The 14,435-nt window shown below is 40.8% G+C and overlaps 1 protein-coding gene across 1 annotated transcript in view; it reads left to right on the top strand.

Moving 5' to 3' along the window:
• Positions 1-14,435, top strand: part of FDX1 (ferredoxin 1) — a 45,375-nt gene that overhangs the window by 9,049 nt on the left and 21,891 nt on the right. The window contains exon 2 of the mRNA XM_036744241.1: positions 13,445-13,569. Within this exon, the coding sequence (XP_036600136.1) occupies positions 13,445-13,569 (125 nt within the window). The remainder of the gene's footprint in view (positions 1-13,444; positions 13,570-14,435) is intronic.

Genomic DNA, 14,435 nt, shown 5'->3' with positions numbered 1-14,435 from the left:
ATTCTGGAAGATAACAAAAGGGAACCGGTTCAGTGAGAAGGAAAAATAGCATTTGTCTTAAGAGACTGCTGTGGATTCACAGGAAATTCACCAACCAACTTAAATTTAAGTAAAGAAATGTACCAAAGAGGGTGAATATAAGTAAAAGTTTCTGGGGTGAGCCTGTAAAACAATGAGTTGTGCCAAAGCTCAAATGATCTTGAGACTTTGGAGAGAAGCTAAGAACAACAAAAGAGTATTTGTCTTTTTTGCTCTATTGAGGGGGCAGGGCATGGAGAAGGGAAAGGATCTTTGCTTGGGGGAGATGGGACATTGACTGATCAAATGGAGGAGATGGAGTCGTTCAATTCTTAATTTACTTTTGTTCTCCTTGACAAAGACGACGACTTTGGAACTGACAACAAAGTGACAGAGCTAAAAATTACTTGAATTGGTTCCAAAGATAAATAAGGAAAAATGGATTCTAGCTGTTCTTGATCAATTCCAGATAATAATAATAGTATTAGTTCTAGTTTTTGAGTGAAGAGAAGTAGATATGGATGAGAGATATTGTGAAGGCACCTCAGAGCCCAGTCACTTCAACCCCCCCACCGTGTGTGTGTGTGTGTGTGTGTGTGTGTGTGTGTGTGTGTGTGTGTGTCTAGAAGCAGGTGTTGAGAGGTTAAATAATTTTCCCAAGGTCATATAGTTGTCCATGTACTCAAAACAAAAAAACCTGACAGATTATATGCTGAGCCATTATCTGTAATATTTGAAAGATTGTGGAAAGCAGGGGAGGTATAGTAAGGTTGGAAAAGGGTAAATATCCCAATTTTCAAGAAAGAAGGACAGTCTTCAAACTGTAGGTTAGGGAGTTTGGCTTCAAATTAATAGGAGCAGCTTTAGTTTATCCTTGTCTAGATTAAGAGGAGGTATCCTCAGTTTTCAAGAAGAAATTTCTTCCATTTGGTTGTGCCCACATTACTGTTGCTTACTTTGATTAGTAACTCCTGAATCATAACTGTAAACTATATACCTTTGGATTTTCATTGCTACAGAATTGTATCTTTTAAAAATTACTGCTATACCGTTTGAGCTGGATATTGCTTAATGTTGAGGATTTTTCTGATTAACTGAAGAAACTATTAGAATCTCTCTAAATAAACTTCTTGTATATTAATAAAATGTGGTTTTGTCAGATTTTAGCTAAAATGCAAAATGTAAATTGTTTTTCTCTTACCCTGCTACCTTTCTCCATTCTCCCCTTCACTGACACATTTCTAGAAAGAAAAATCTGCGCTACTAAATCCATCACCCTAGTGAAACACCTCAATTCACGGTTAATAATGACTTCTGTAACATTAAATCTAATGTCCTTTTTTCTGTCCTTGCCTTCTAAAGATCTTTTGACCCTGGCCTCATCTATTCTTTTTTTTTTAATTAAGATTTTTATTTTTTAGTTTTCAGCACTCAGTTCTGAATGGTTTTGGGTTCCAGATTTTCTTTCCCTCCCTCCCTTGCCCTCTCCACCCCAAGATGGGATGGAATCCAATATATTTTCTACATATAGTTTCTCGTTAAACTTATTTACACAATGGTCAAGTTGTAAAGAAGATTTATGACCAATGGAAGAGCAAAACCAAAAAAAAAAAGGAGAGCAAACAGTTTGTCTCAATCTGCATTCAGACCCCATAGTTCTTTCTTTGAATGTAAATAGCTCTTTCCCTCCTGAGTCCTTTGGAGCTGTCTTTGAAGCTTGTATTGCTGAGAAGAACCAAGTCTATCAAAGTTGGTCATCACAGAAGCGATATGTCTGTGGTTGTGTACAATGTTCTGGTTCTGCTCCCCCCACTCAGCATCATATCATGTAGGTCCTTCCAGGTTATTGTGAAGTCCGTATTCTCCCCATTTTTTATTGCACAATAGTATTCCATTACATTCATATACCACAACTTGTTTAGCCATTTGGGCATCTCTTTGATTTCCAATTCTTTGCTACCACAACAAGTGCTGCTATAAATATTTTTGTACATATGGGTCGCTTTCCCACTTGTGTGATCTCTTTGGGATATAGCCCTACAAGTGGTATTGCTGGGTCAAAGGGTATGCATATCTTTATAGCCCTTTGGGCATAATTCCAAATTGCTCTCCGGAATGGCTGAATCAGTTCACAACTCCACCAACAATGTAACAGTATTCCAATTTTCCCACATCCTATCCAGTATTTATCATTTTCCTGTTTTGTCATGTTAGCCAATCTGACAGGAGAGATGTGGTATCTAAGAGTGGTTTTGATTTGCATTTGATTTGCATCTCTAATCAGTAGTGATTTAGAGCATTTTTTCATATGCCTATAGATATCTTTAACTTCTTCCTCTGAAAACTGCCTGTTCATATCCTTTCACCATTTCTCAATTGGGGAATAACTTGTATTCCTACAAATTTGGCTCAGTTCCCTGTGTGTCTTAGAGATAGGTCTCATCTATTCTTAATACTTTCTCATCCATGAGGCTGAACTCTCATGATTCTTCTCTTATCTTTGACAACTCTTTGTGTCTTACTGGCTCCTCCTCCTACCACTCCCTTGGGTGTTCTTCAAGGTTCTGTCCTCAGTCCTCTTCTGTCTTCCCTGGGATCTCAGCTACTCCTCTGACTTCAACAATCACCTTTATGAAGATAATTGCCTGCACAATATTTCTTCCCTCCCCATTGTCTAGAGCTCTAGTACTATATTTCTAGCTGCCTGCGGTGGGTCTCCACTTGGATCCTACTGGCACTCCAGATTCAGGATTCCTTAAACTCAACTTATCTTCCCCCCATAACCTGCCCCTCCCCCTAGCTTCTTTATTTTTGGTAGTGCCATTATCTTTCCAGTCACCCAGGCTTGCCACCACATAATCATCTTTAACTCTTTCCTCTCTGTCACCCCTCCCATAAAGTTAGCTGTCTAGTCCTATACAGTTCATCTTCCACTCAGCTGTCTAAGTGATCTTCCTAAAGTATAGATCTGACCATTATGCCTCTACTCAACAAAATCCAGTGGCTCTTCATCACCTCCAGGATCAAATATAAAGTCTTCTATATCGTGTTCAAAGCCCTTCATAACCGCCCTACTCCATATCTTTCCAGTCTTGTACCTCACTCATCCCCATGTTCTCTTCGATCCATTGATTCTGGCCTTGCTATTGTTTCTGAAAAACAAAATAACTCCCATCTCCTGACTCTGGACATTTCCCCAGTACATGGAGTGGAACACAACATGTAAAGGGGAGATGTAAAGATGGGGGTCAGTCAGTAAACATTTATTAAATGCCTATGTGCTAGGTATACTGCGCTAAGTGCTGGGGACACTTCTTGCCCTTCAGGAGGGTAAAATCTGTTAAGGAAAGACAACACAAAGGAAAACAGAAAGGGGGTAGGGGAGAGGAAGGGAGTGGGGAGCCAGTGTGTAGTCAGGCAGATGAGAATAATTGAGCAGCATGAGTTGGATTTCTGATGATTCCAAACAAGGACACACCAATCATTAGTTCAGCTTTAGGACAGAGACATAAGGCAGTCTGTGTCTAGAAGGAGTAGACTAGAGAGTAAACATGGAGGAAAGTACATAGAGTGATAGGCAGTGTAAATAACCGTGGAAGCAAGAAGACTTGGGTTCAAGTGTTACCTTTGACTTGACATGTTTAATTGTGTGATCATGGAAAATCATTTAACTTCTCAGTAGTCCAGATGGTAACACTCCAACACTATAAATTACAGACTAGTCATCACTCTGTGTTGGTTTGAGGATTTTCCCACACTGATAAAATCATGGATTTAGACCAAAAGAATTAGATAAATAGAATGAGGTACCAGGATTAAGAGAGAGACTTACCCAAGGCTAAACAAATAGTTAAGTATTGGAGCTAGAGCATTAGTCTCCTCAGGTAAATGTGTAGTCCCTCCCTTTCCCCACCCCAAAGGTGAAAATGATTTCTTCCTCACATTTCTCCTAGAACTTTCTCCTTTGCTTTGTACCTCAGTTAATCTGGTATCATGATTATTTGTGTACCTTTTTTTCTTTACAAGATTTCTGAAAGCACATCCTCTGTTGTGCCTTTCTATGTGTCTGCATACAAGAGTGCTTAATAAATGTGTGTTGAATTGACGACCCAGAGGATCTACATTCCTTTTAGTTCTAAGAACCTTCTGTGATTATATGTCCCTTTTTTTAGGAGTCGTTGATAAAGAAACCATCTATTGCTGGTTGTTGCCATCTATTGGCAGTTGTGAACATTGCAATAGAATTATGTTATGGACTGATTTTGCATATCTACCATAAAAATTAAGTTAGCCAGAAATTATGATAAAATAAAGCTGAAACGTTTGGATAATTTATCTGGCCATCTTGGTGGATGAGGAGAGAGAACATTATATTGGCAAATATCGTTCATACTTCATTCAATCACTGATAGCATTGGTATCTTGATGCTGTCAATCATCTGGATAAAACTACAAGATTAATTATTTTGTTTTATTTAGTTTAATATTTTTTAATGAACAAGAAAATCTATTTTCTCTCCTACTTCTCTCTGCTTTATCTGTAAAAAAAAATCATTGTAACAATACAATAGTTTTTCAGGCAATAAGCATTTATTAAGTGCCTACTATGTACTAGGCACTGTGCATGCTTAGTCAAGCAAAACAAATTCCCACACTGACCATGTTAAAAAAATATGTCTCATTTCATACCTTGAATCCATCATTTCTCTGTCAGGCAGTAAGTAGTATACTTTATTAATGCTCCTTTGGAATTGTGGTTGCACATTGATCATAGTTTTTAAGTGTTTGGAAGTAGTTTTTTTTTCTTTTAACAATATTTTATTATTTAATATTTTAGTTTTCAACATTGATTTCCACAAGATTTTGAGTTACAAGTTTTCTCCCCATTTCTACCCTCCCCCCACTCCAAAATGGCATATATTCTGATTGTCCCGTTCCCTGATCAGCCCTCCCTTCTGTCACCCCACTCCCAACCCCCAATCCCTTTCCCCTTACTTTCTTGTAGGGCAGGATAGATTTCTATGCCCCATTTCCTATGTATCTTATTTCTCAGTTGCATGCAAAAACTACTTTTTTTTTTAAGCATCTGCTTTTAAAACTTTTAGTTCCAAATTCTCTCCCCTCCTTCCTTCCCACCCACCCTCCCTAAGAAGGCAAGCAATTCAACATAGGTCACATGTGTATCATTATGTAAAAACTTCCACAATACTCAGGTTGTGAAAGACTAACTATATTTCCCTGCATCCTATCCTGTCCGCCTTTATTCAGTTTTCTCCCTTGACCCTGTCTCTTTTCAAAGGTGTCTGCTTTTGATTACTTCCTCCCCTTATCTGCCCTCCCTTCTGTCATCCCTCCTTTTTTATCTCCTTCCCCCTACTTTCCTGTGAGGCAAGATACCTGATTGAATATGTGTGTTATTCCCTCCTCAGGTCAAATCCGATGAGAGCAAGATTCACTCATTCCCCCTCACCTGCCGCCTCTTCCCTTCCAGCAGAATTGCTTTTTCTTGCCACTTTTATGTGAGATAATTTACCTCATTCTATCTCTCCCTTTCTCCCTCTCTCAATATATTCCTCTCTCATCCCTTAATTTGATTTTTTTTTTTTAGATATCATCCCTTCATATTCAGCTGACCCTGTGCCCTCTGTCTAAATATATGTATATTCCCTTCAACTACCCTAATACTGAGAAAGGTCTCATGAATTACACACGTCATCTTTCCATGTAGGAATGTAAACAAAACAGTTCAACTTTAGTAAGTCCCTTATAATTTCTCCTTCTTGTTTACCTTTTCATGCTTCTCTTGATTCTTGTGTTTGAAAGGCAAATTTTCTGTTCAGCTCTGGTCTTTTCACTGAGAAAGCTTGAAAGTCCATATTTTGCCTTGGAGCATGATACTCAGTTTTGCTGGGTAGGTGATTCTTGGTTTTAATCCTAGCTCCATTGACCTCCAGAATATCGTATTCCAAGCCCTTCAGTCCCTTAATGTGGAAGCTGCCAGATCCTGTGTTATCCTGATTGTTTTTCCACAATATTCAAATTGTTTCTTTCTGGCTGCTTGCAGTATTTTCTTCTTGACCTGGGAGCTCTGGAATTTGGCAACAGTGTTCCTAGGAGTTTTCTTTTTGGGATCTATTTGAGGAGGTGATCTGTGGATTCTTTCAATTTCTATTTTACCCTCTGGCTCTAGAATATCAGGGCAATTCTCCCTGACAATTTCTTGAAAGGTGATATCTAGGCTCTTTTTTTGATCATGGCTTTCAGGTAGTCCAATAATTTTTAAATTATCTCTCCTGGATCTATTTTCTAGGTCAGTGGTTTTCCCAATGAGATATTTGACATTGTCTTCCATTTTTTCATTCCTTTGGTTCTGTTTTATAATATCTTGATTTCTCATCAAGTCACTAGCTTTCACTTGCTCCAATCTCATTTTCAAGGTAGTATTTTCTTCAGTGATCTTTTGGACCTCCTTTTCCATTTGGCTAATTCTGCCTTTCAAGGCATTCTCCTCCTCATTGGCTTTTTGGAGCTCTTTTGCCATTTGAGTTAGCCTGGGGCCAGAAGTAACTGCAGCTGTAGTTCTGTAGCTGCACCTCCCCCGCTGCCCTTGGGGTGGTGGCCAAACCTCGAACTCTGTCCGCCGCAGCTTTTCCCACTAACCTTCTCTGTTGTCTTTGGTGTTTGTGGGTTGAGAAGTCTGATAACTGCCACAACTCACTGATTCAGGGTGCTAGGACCTGTTCTGCCCAGCTTCTGGTCTGGCTGATCCTGCTGCCTCTGCTCCCCTCTACTCCATGCGTGATAGACCTCATCCAGTGACCATCCAGGCTGTCCTGGGCTGGATCCCTGCTTCCCCCTGCTATTTTGTGAGTTCTGCGATTCTAGAATTTGTTCAGAGCCATTTTTATAGGTTTTTGGAGGGACGTGGTGGGGAGCTCATGCAAGTCCCTGCTTTTCAGCCGCCATCTTCTCCAGTCTAATTTTTAAGGTAGTAATTTCTTTAGTGGTCTTTTGGACCTCCTTTTCCATTTGGGTAATTCTGCCTTTCAATGCATTCTTCTCCTCATTGGCTCTTTGGAGCTCTTTTGCCATTTGAGTTAGTCTATTTTTTAAGGTGTTGTTTTCTTCAGTATTTTGGGGGTCTTTTTTAGCAATTCATTGACTTGTTTTTCGTGGTTTTCTCGCATCCTTCTCATTTCTCTTCCCAATTTTTCCTCTACTTCTCTAACTTGCTTTTCCAAATCCTTTTTGAGCTCTTCCATGGCCTGAGACCAGTTCATGTTTTTCTTGGAGGCTTTTGGTGTAGGCTCTTTGACTTTGTTGACTTCTTCAGGCTGTATGTTTTGGTCTTCTTTGTCACCAAAGAAAGATTTCAAAGTCTGAGACTGAATCTGGGTGCGTTTTTGCTGCCTGGCCATGTTCCCAGCCAACTTACTTGACCCTTGAGTTTTTCAGCAGGGTATGACTGCTTGTAAAGAGCACTTTGTTCCAAGCTTGAGGGGATGTGCGGTTGATTTCAGAGCTATTTCTATACAGCCGGCTCTGCCACACCAGCACTCCTCCTTTCCCAAGAACCGCCAACCCGGACCTGATGCAAATCTTAAGCAGGCTCTGCCCTCCTGCTCTGATCCGCCATTTAATTCCTCCCACCAGGTGGGCCTGGGGACAGATGCAACTGCAGCTTTAGTTCTGTAGCTGCACCACCCCTGCTTCCTCCGGGGCGGTGGCCGAACCACGAACTTTCACTCTGTCCCCCACAGCTTTTCCCACTAACCTTCTCTGTTGTCTCTGGTGTTTGTGGGTTGAGAAGTCTGGTAACTGCCACAGCTCACTGATTCAGGGTGCTAGGGCCTGTTTCCACCTGGCTCCTGGTCTGGTTGGTCCTACTGCCGCCCACGCTGGGCTCCGCACCCCTCCACTCCGTGCGCGATAGACCTCATCCAGTGACCACCCAGGCTGTCCTGGGCTGTCCCCTGCTTCCCTCTGTTATTTTGTGGGTTCTGCAGTTCTAGAATTTGTTCCGAGCCATTTTTTATAGGTTTTTGGAGGGACCTGGCAGGGAGCTCATGCAAGTCCCTGCTTTCCAGTTGCCATCTTGGCTCCGCCCCCTAATTCTGCCTTTTAAGGCATTCTTCTCATCAGCTTTTTGGAGCTCTTTTGCTGTTTGAGTTAGTCCATTTTTTAAGGTGTTATTTTCTTCAGTATTTTTGGGGTCTCCTTTAGCAAGTCATTGACTTGTTTTTCAAGGTTTTCTTGCTTCGCTCTCATTTCTCTTCCCAATTTTTCCTCCACTTCTCTTGATTTTCCACATCTTTTTTGGGCTCTTCCACGGCCTGAGACCAATTCATATTATTCTTAGAAGCTTTCGATGTAGGCTCTTTGACTTTGTTGACTTCTTCTGGCTGTATGTTTTGATCTTCTTTGTCACCAAAAAAAATATTCTTGAGTCTGAGTCTGCATCCTTTTTCACTCTCTGGCCATGTTCCTGGCCAATTACTTGACCCTTGAGCTTTTTGTCAGGATATGACTGCTTGTAGAATAGAGAGTACTTTGTCCCAAGCTTTAGGGTCCAAGCACTGCTATTTTCAGAGCTACTTCTACTCCACTGTCACCCCAGGCTGTGTCACAGCAGCACTCCTCCTCCCGCAAGAACTGCCAACCAGGACTGCAATACAGATCCAAGCAGGGCACAGCAAGAGAATTTGCCTTTGTGCCCACAAAGCACTCCTTGCACTCCTGCTCTGATCCGCTGCTAGATTCCTCCCACTGTGTGAGCCAGGGACTCGGGAAGCAACTGACGCTGGAGCTCTGGAAGCAGCCTCAGGAGCTACCTGCTGCTGCCACTGCCACCACTGCACCACCTCTGCCACCCCCAGGGCTGGCAGCCAGAATGCTCTGAACTCGATCCTGCAGTTTCCCTCTAACCTCCTCTTTGGCATTTGTGGGTTGAGAAGTCTGGTAAATGCCACAGCTCACTGATTCATGGCCCCAGGGCCTGTTCCGGCTGGCTGACTCAGGGTCTGGTCTGGCCTGGCGTGGCCCACACTGGGCTGCAGTTCGCTCCCAGCACCGCACGATAGACCCTTCCTGGTGACCTGGCTCTGCCCCCCTGAAAATTGTTTTTATGATGTATTTATGACATATAAATTGTTCTCATTCTCCATTATGCATAAAAGTCTTCCAGGATTCTCTGAAACTATCCCTATCTTCATTTCTTATAGCACAGTAATATTCTATTACATTCATGTTCCATAATTTGTTCAGCCATTCCCTAATTGATGGAGCTGCTATAAATATTTTTATATTTTGGGTTTTTTTTTTCCTATTTCTTTGATCTGTTTAGGGATTAGGCCTAGTAGCCGTAGGATAATCCATAAACACATTTTCTAGCTCCTATTCCATTTTAGTAGTAACAGTGGTGGATACAAACAGGATTATTTGTGCGCTGCCAGACTATATTGATGCTTCTCAGTACCAATACCCTAGTCCAGCATAGAATTTTAGAGAACTTCTAACAGTGGGGAAATTTTGTTTTTCTCTGTGGAGATAACCGTACTCCATGATTCTTTGTCTAAATGACATGTACCTTGGCTGAACTCAGTACAGTGTGAAGTTGGACTAGATTATAATTCATAAGTGCTATATAAATGTGCTGTTGACTAATTTCATGGAAGCAAGATGTCTAGTGAAGGAATGTGTGAGAGGGAACTCCATAGAAACAAGTTGGAGATAGGAGAGATGGAAGGGAAACCATACAGCATCCAGTGGTGTACTAGTGTTATATATTAACATTGTTATTATAAAACAGAATTAGTTCACATTAGCAGAGTTAGAGCCGGGTGGAACCTTAAATATCATTTTGTTCATTCCCTTTGTTTTACATGTGAGGAAACTAAGACCTACGGGATCAACAGTTTGCCCAAAGTCATACAACTAATAATGAAGTTGAGTGTTAGGTCTTTCTACCAGCATTCTGCAGTATTATGGGATATGGCTTATCCTCATGTTGTAGATAAACTTTTGGTGAATGAGGTCCTCGTTCCTGACCACTACGTATCATTTGAATTCCTAACATGGTAGCTGTGTTTCAGAGAAGTGAATCTGATTCATTTTTTTTTTTAAATGCAATTTATTTATTTAACATGTTTGGTTTTCAGCATTGATTTTCACAACATTTTGAATTACAAATTTTCTCCCCATTTCTACCCTCCCCCCCACTCCAAGATGGCTTATATTCTGGTTGCCTTGTTCCCCAGTCAGCCCTCCCCTCTATCACCCCCCTCCCCTCTCATCCCCTTTTCCCTTCCTTTCTTGTAGGGCAAGATAAATTTCTACGCCCCATTGCCTGTGTATCTTATTTTTTAGTTGCATACAAAAACTTTTTTTGTTTTTGAACATCTGATTTTAAAACTTTGAGTTCCAAATTCCCTTCCCTCTTCCCTTCCCACCCACCCTCCCTAAGAAGTTGAGCAATTCAACCTAGGCCACACATGTATCATTATGTATAACTCTTCCACAATACTCATGTTGGTGAAAAGCTAACTACATTTTGCTCCTTCCCAACCCATCCCGCTTTATTGAATTTTCTCCCTTGACCCTGTCCTCTTTCCAAAGTGTTTGTTTTGATTACCTCCACCCCCATCTGCCCTCCACTCCATCATCCCCCCGCCTTTTATTTTTTTTTTATCTTCCTCCCTCTTCTTTCCTGTGGGGTAAGATACCCAACTAAGTATGTATGGTATTCCCCCTCAGGCCAAATCTGATGAGAGCAAGGTTCACTCATTCCCCCCTCACCTGCCCTCTCCCCTCCTCCCATAGAACTGCTTCCTCTTGCCACCTTTATGCGAGATAATCCACCCCATTCTATCTCTCCCTATCTCCCTCTCTCAGTATGTTACTCTCTCATCCCTTAATTTCATTTTATTTCTTTTAGCTATCTTCCCTTCATCCTCAACTCACCCTGTGTCTGCTCTCTCTCTTTTACATATATATATATATAAAAACACATATATATATATACACATACATACACATACATATATATACACATACATACACATACATATATATACACATAGATATATACATACACATTCACTTATATATATACATAAACATATATATATATATATATATATATATATATATATATATATATATATATATATATATATATGCATATTCCCTTCAACTACCCTAATACTGAGGTCTCATGAATCATACTCATCATCTTTCCATGTAGGAATGTAAACAAAACAGTTCAACTTTAGTAAGTCCCTTGCAATTTCTGTTTCTTGATTACCTTTTCATGCTTCTCTTGATTCTTGTGTTTGAAAGTCAAATTTTCTATTCAGTTCTGGTCTTTTCACTGAGAAAGCTTGAAAGTCCTCTATTTTATTGAAACTCCATATTTTGCCTTGGAACATGATACTCAGTTTTGCTGGGTAGGTGATTCTAGGTTTTAATCCTAGCTCCATTGACCTCCGGAATATCGCATTCCAAGCCCTTTGATCTCTTAATGTAGAAGCTGCCAGATCTTGGGTTATTCTGATTGGGTTTCCACAATACTCAAATTGTTTCTTTCTGGCTGCTTGCAGTATTTTCTCCTTAATCTGGGAGCTCTGGAATTTGGCAACAATATTCCTAGGAGATTTCTTTTTGGGATCTATTTGAGGAGGCGATCGATGGATTCTTTCAATTTCTATTTTGCCCTGTGGCTCTAGAATATCAGGGCAATTCTCCTTGATAATTTCCTGAAAGATGGTATCTAGGCTCTTTTTTTGATCATGGCTTTCAGGTAGTCCAATAATTTTTAAATGATCTCTCCTGGATCTATTTTCCAGGTCAGTGGTTTTTCCAAGGAGATATTTCACATTGTCTTCCATTTTTTCATTCCTCTGGTTCTGTTTTATAATATCCTGATTTCTCATAAAGTCACTAGCTTCCACTTGCTCCAATCTAATTTTTAAAGTAGTATTTTCTTCAGTGGTCTTTTGGACCTCCTTTTCCATTTGGCTAATTCTGCCTTTCAAGGCATTCTTCTCCTCATTGGCTTTTTGGAGCTCTTTTGCCATTTGAGTTAGTCTATTTTTTAAGGTGTTGTTTTCTTCAGTGTATTTTTCAGTATTTTTTTGGGTCTCCTTTAGCAAGTCATTGACTTGTTTTTCATGGTTTTCTCGCATCCTTCTCATTTCTCTTCCCAATTTTTCCTCTACTTCTCTAACTTGCTTTTCCAAATCCTTTTTGAGTTCTTCTATGGCCTGGGGCCAGTTCATGTTTTTTCTTGGAGGCTTTGGTTGTAGGCTCTATGACTTTGTTGTCTTCTTCAGGCTGTATGTTTTGGTCTTCTTTGTCACCAAAGAAAGAATCCAAAGTCTGAGACTGAATCTGGGCGCGTTTTCGCTGCCTGGCCATATTCCCAACCAACTAACTTGACCCTTGAGTTTTTCAGTGGGGTATGACTGCTTGTAGACTAAGGAGTTCTATGTTCTACGTTTGGGGGGGAGGTGCCAACTCTGTCAGAGCCGCACTCCTCCTTCCCCAAGGACCCCCAGTCCAGACTGGGCTTAGATCTTCAGCAGGCTGTTGCACTCCTGCTCTGATCCGCCACTTAATTCCTCCCACCAGGTGGGCCTGGGGCCGGAAGTAACAACAGCTGTAGCTGCCCCACCTCTGCTGCCCCTGGGGCTGGAAGCCGAACCATGAACTCCTTCCACTCCCGCAGCTTTTCCCACTAACCTTCTCCGCAGTCTTTGGTGTTTGTGGGTCGAGGGGTCTGGTAACTCCCGCAGCTCACATATTCAGGGCGCTAGGGCCCCCTCCGCCTGGCTTCTGGTCTGGATCGTCCACGCCGCTCAGGCTGGGCTCTGCTCCACTCCGTTCCCAGCTCCCAGCTCCGTGTGGAATAGACCTCACCCAGAGACCATCCAGTCTGTCCTGGGCTGGAGCCCTGCTTCCCTCTGCTGTTCTGTGGGTTCTGCCGTTCTAGAATTGGTTCAGAGCCATTTTTATAGGTTTTTGGAGGGACTCGGGTACGGAGCTCACTCTAGTCTGTGCTTACCCTCTGGAGTCTTTTTCTACTTTGAATAAGTTTCTTCTTTGCAGGGTAGATGCAGTTGAGGTCATCATCCTAATGCCAATAAAGCAGAGATTTTTGAATCTGATTCATTTTGAAAGAGGTTATCAGGAGATGTTGAACATACACAGTGCTGGTTGATGAGAAGTTTGTAAGTCCCAGCATTTGTGATTTGTGCCAGTGTCTTCCTACTAGATGATCTTTTGAAAGAGAAAGGATGAGAAGTACAGAGGTACATTTAATGATATCTAGTTACATGGTTATTTGTTTGGCCTTATAGGCTTTAAAAAGCTTTATTACAAATACTTATTAAAGGTTAAAGAATACTAAAGATATGCTTTTTTTTTCTAGCTCAGAAGATAAAGTAACCATTCATTTTATAAACCGTGATGGTGAGAAATTAACAACCCAAGGAAAAGTTGGTGACACTCTGCTAGATGTTGTTGTTAATAATAATCTAGACATTGATGGGTTTGGTAAGTAGAAATCATTTAATATAAAAAATATTCAATGGAAGCATAAGTTATAATTAAACTTTAGCCCATAAAATTGACCAGAGAATTATTAAACTCACAATCAAGCAGCAACAAGCAGTTACTAAGTGCCTACTGTGTGCCTAACGCAATGTACATAGTACTCATAACCTTTGAATCAACTAATCTGACAACCTTATATTACACGTCTGCAAAAGAATAGCATTTTGGTAGGGCTATTCTTGGACAAGTCATTCACCCTCTCAGTACCTATAAGTTACCTATAGTTGTCTGTATTGGTGTTGGGAGATCCCTGCACTGATGAAATCATAGGTTTGGACCAGAAAAGAAACTTTCCTTGTGTTTTTTACATTTAAGCTCAACTACTTGCAACTGCACTACTCATCTGGTAAGAACCTAAACCAGGGAAGTTTCAGAGAATTTATCAGGACAGGGAAAATGAAAGGTCTTATTCAAAGGTAGGGGCAGCAAGGTAGCACAGTGGATAGAGTACTGATTCTGGAGTCAGGAAGACCTGAGTTCAAATCTAGACTTAGACACTTACTAGTTGTGTGACCCTGAGCAAGTGACCTTTGCAAAGTTTTTACAATTGTAATAATAATTAATTATATTATCGTATTATAATTGTAATTGTAAGGTGGTGAGGCCTGAACTTGTGAAGAGAAGGGAACACATACAAGAGGATTGTAGAGTGATTTGATAAGAGGGAGAGGGAAGAGTCAATGATGACTCCAAGTAGTTATAAGCCTGTGTGACTGGAAGAATGATGGTACTATCAAGAGAAATGGGGAAGTTTGGAAGGAAGGATGGACTTTTGATAAGATGTAAATTCTGTTTTATACATATTG

The sequence above is a fragment of the Trichosurus vulpecula genome, chromosome 2 (assembly GCF_011100635.1).
Source record: "Trichosurus vulpecula isolate mTriVul1 chromosome 2, mTriVul1.pri, whole genome shotgun sequence".
NCBI classification, from domain to species: Eukaryota; Metazoa; Chordata; class Mammalia; order Diprotodontia; family Phalangeridae; genus Trichosurus; species Trichosurus vulpecula.
This window is presented reverse-complemented; position numbering and strand designations above follow the sequence as displayed.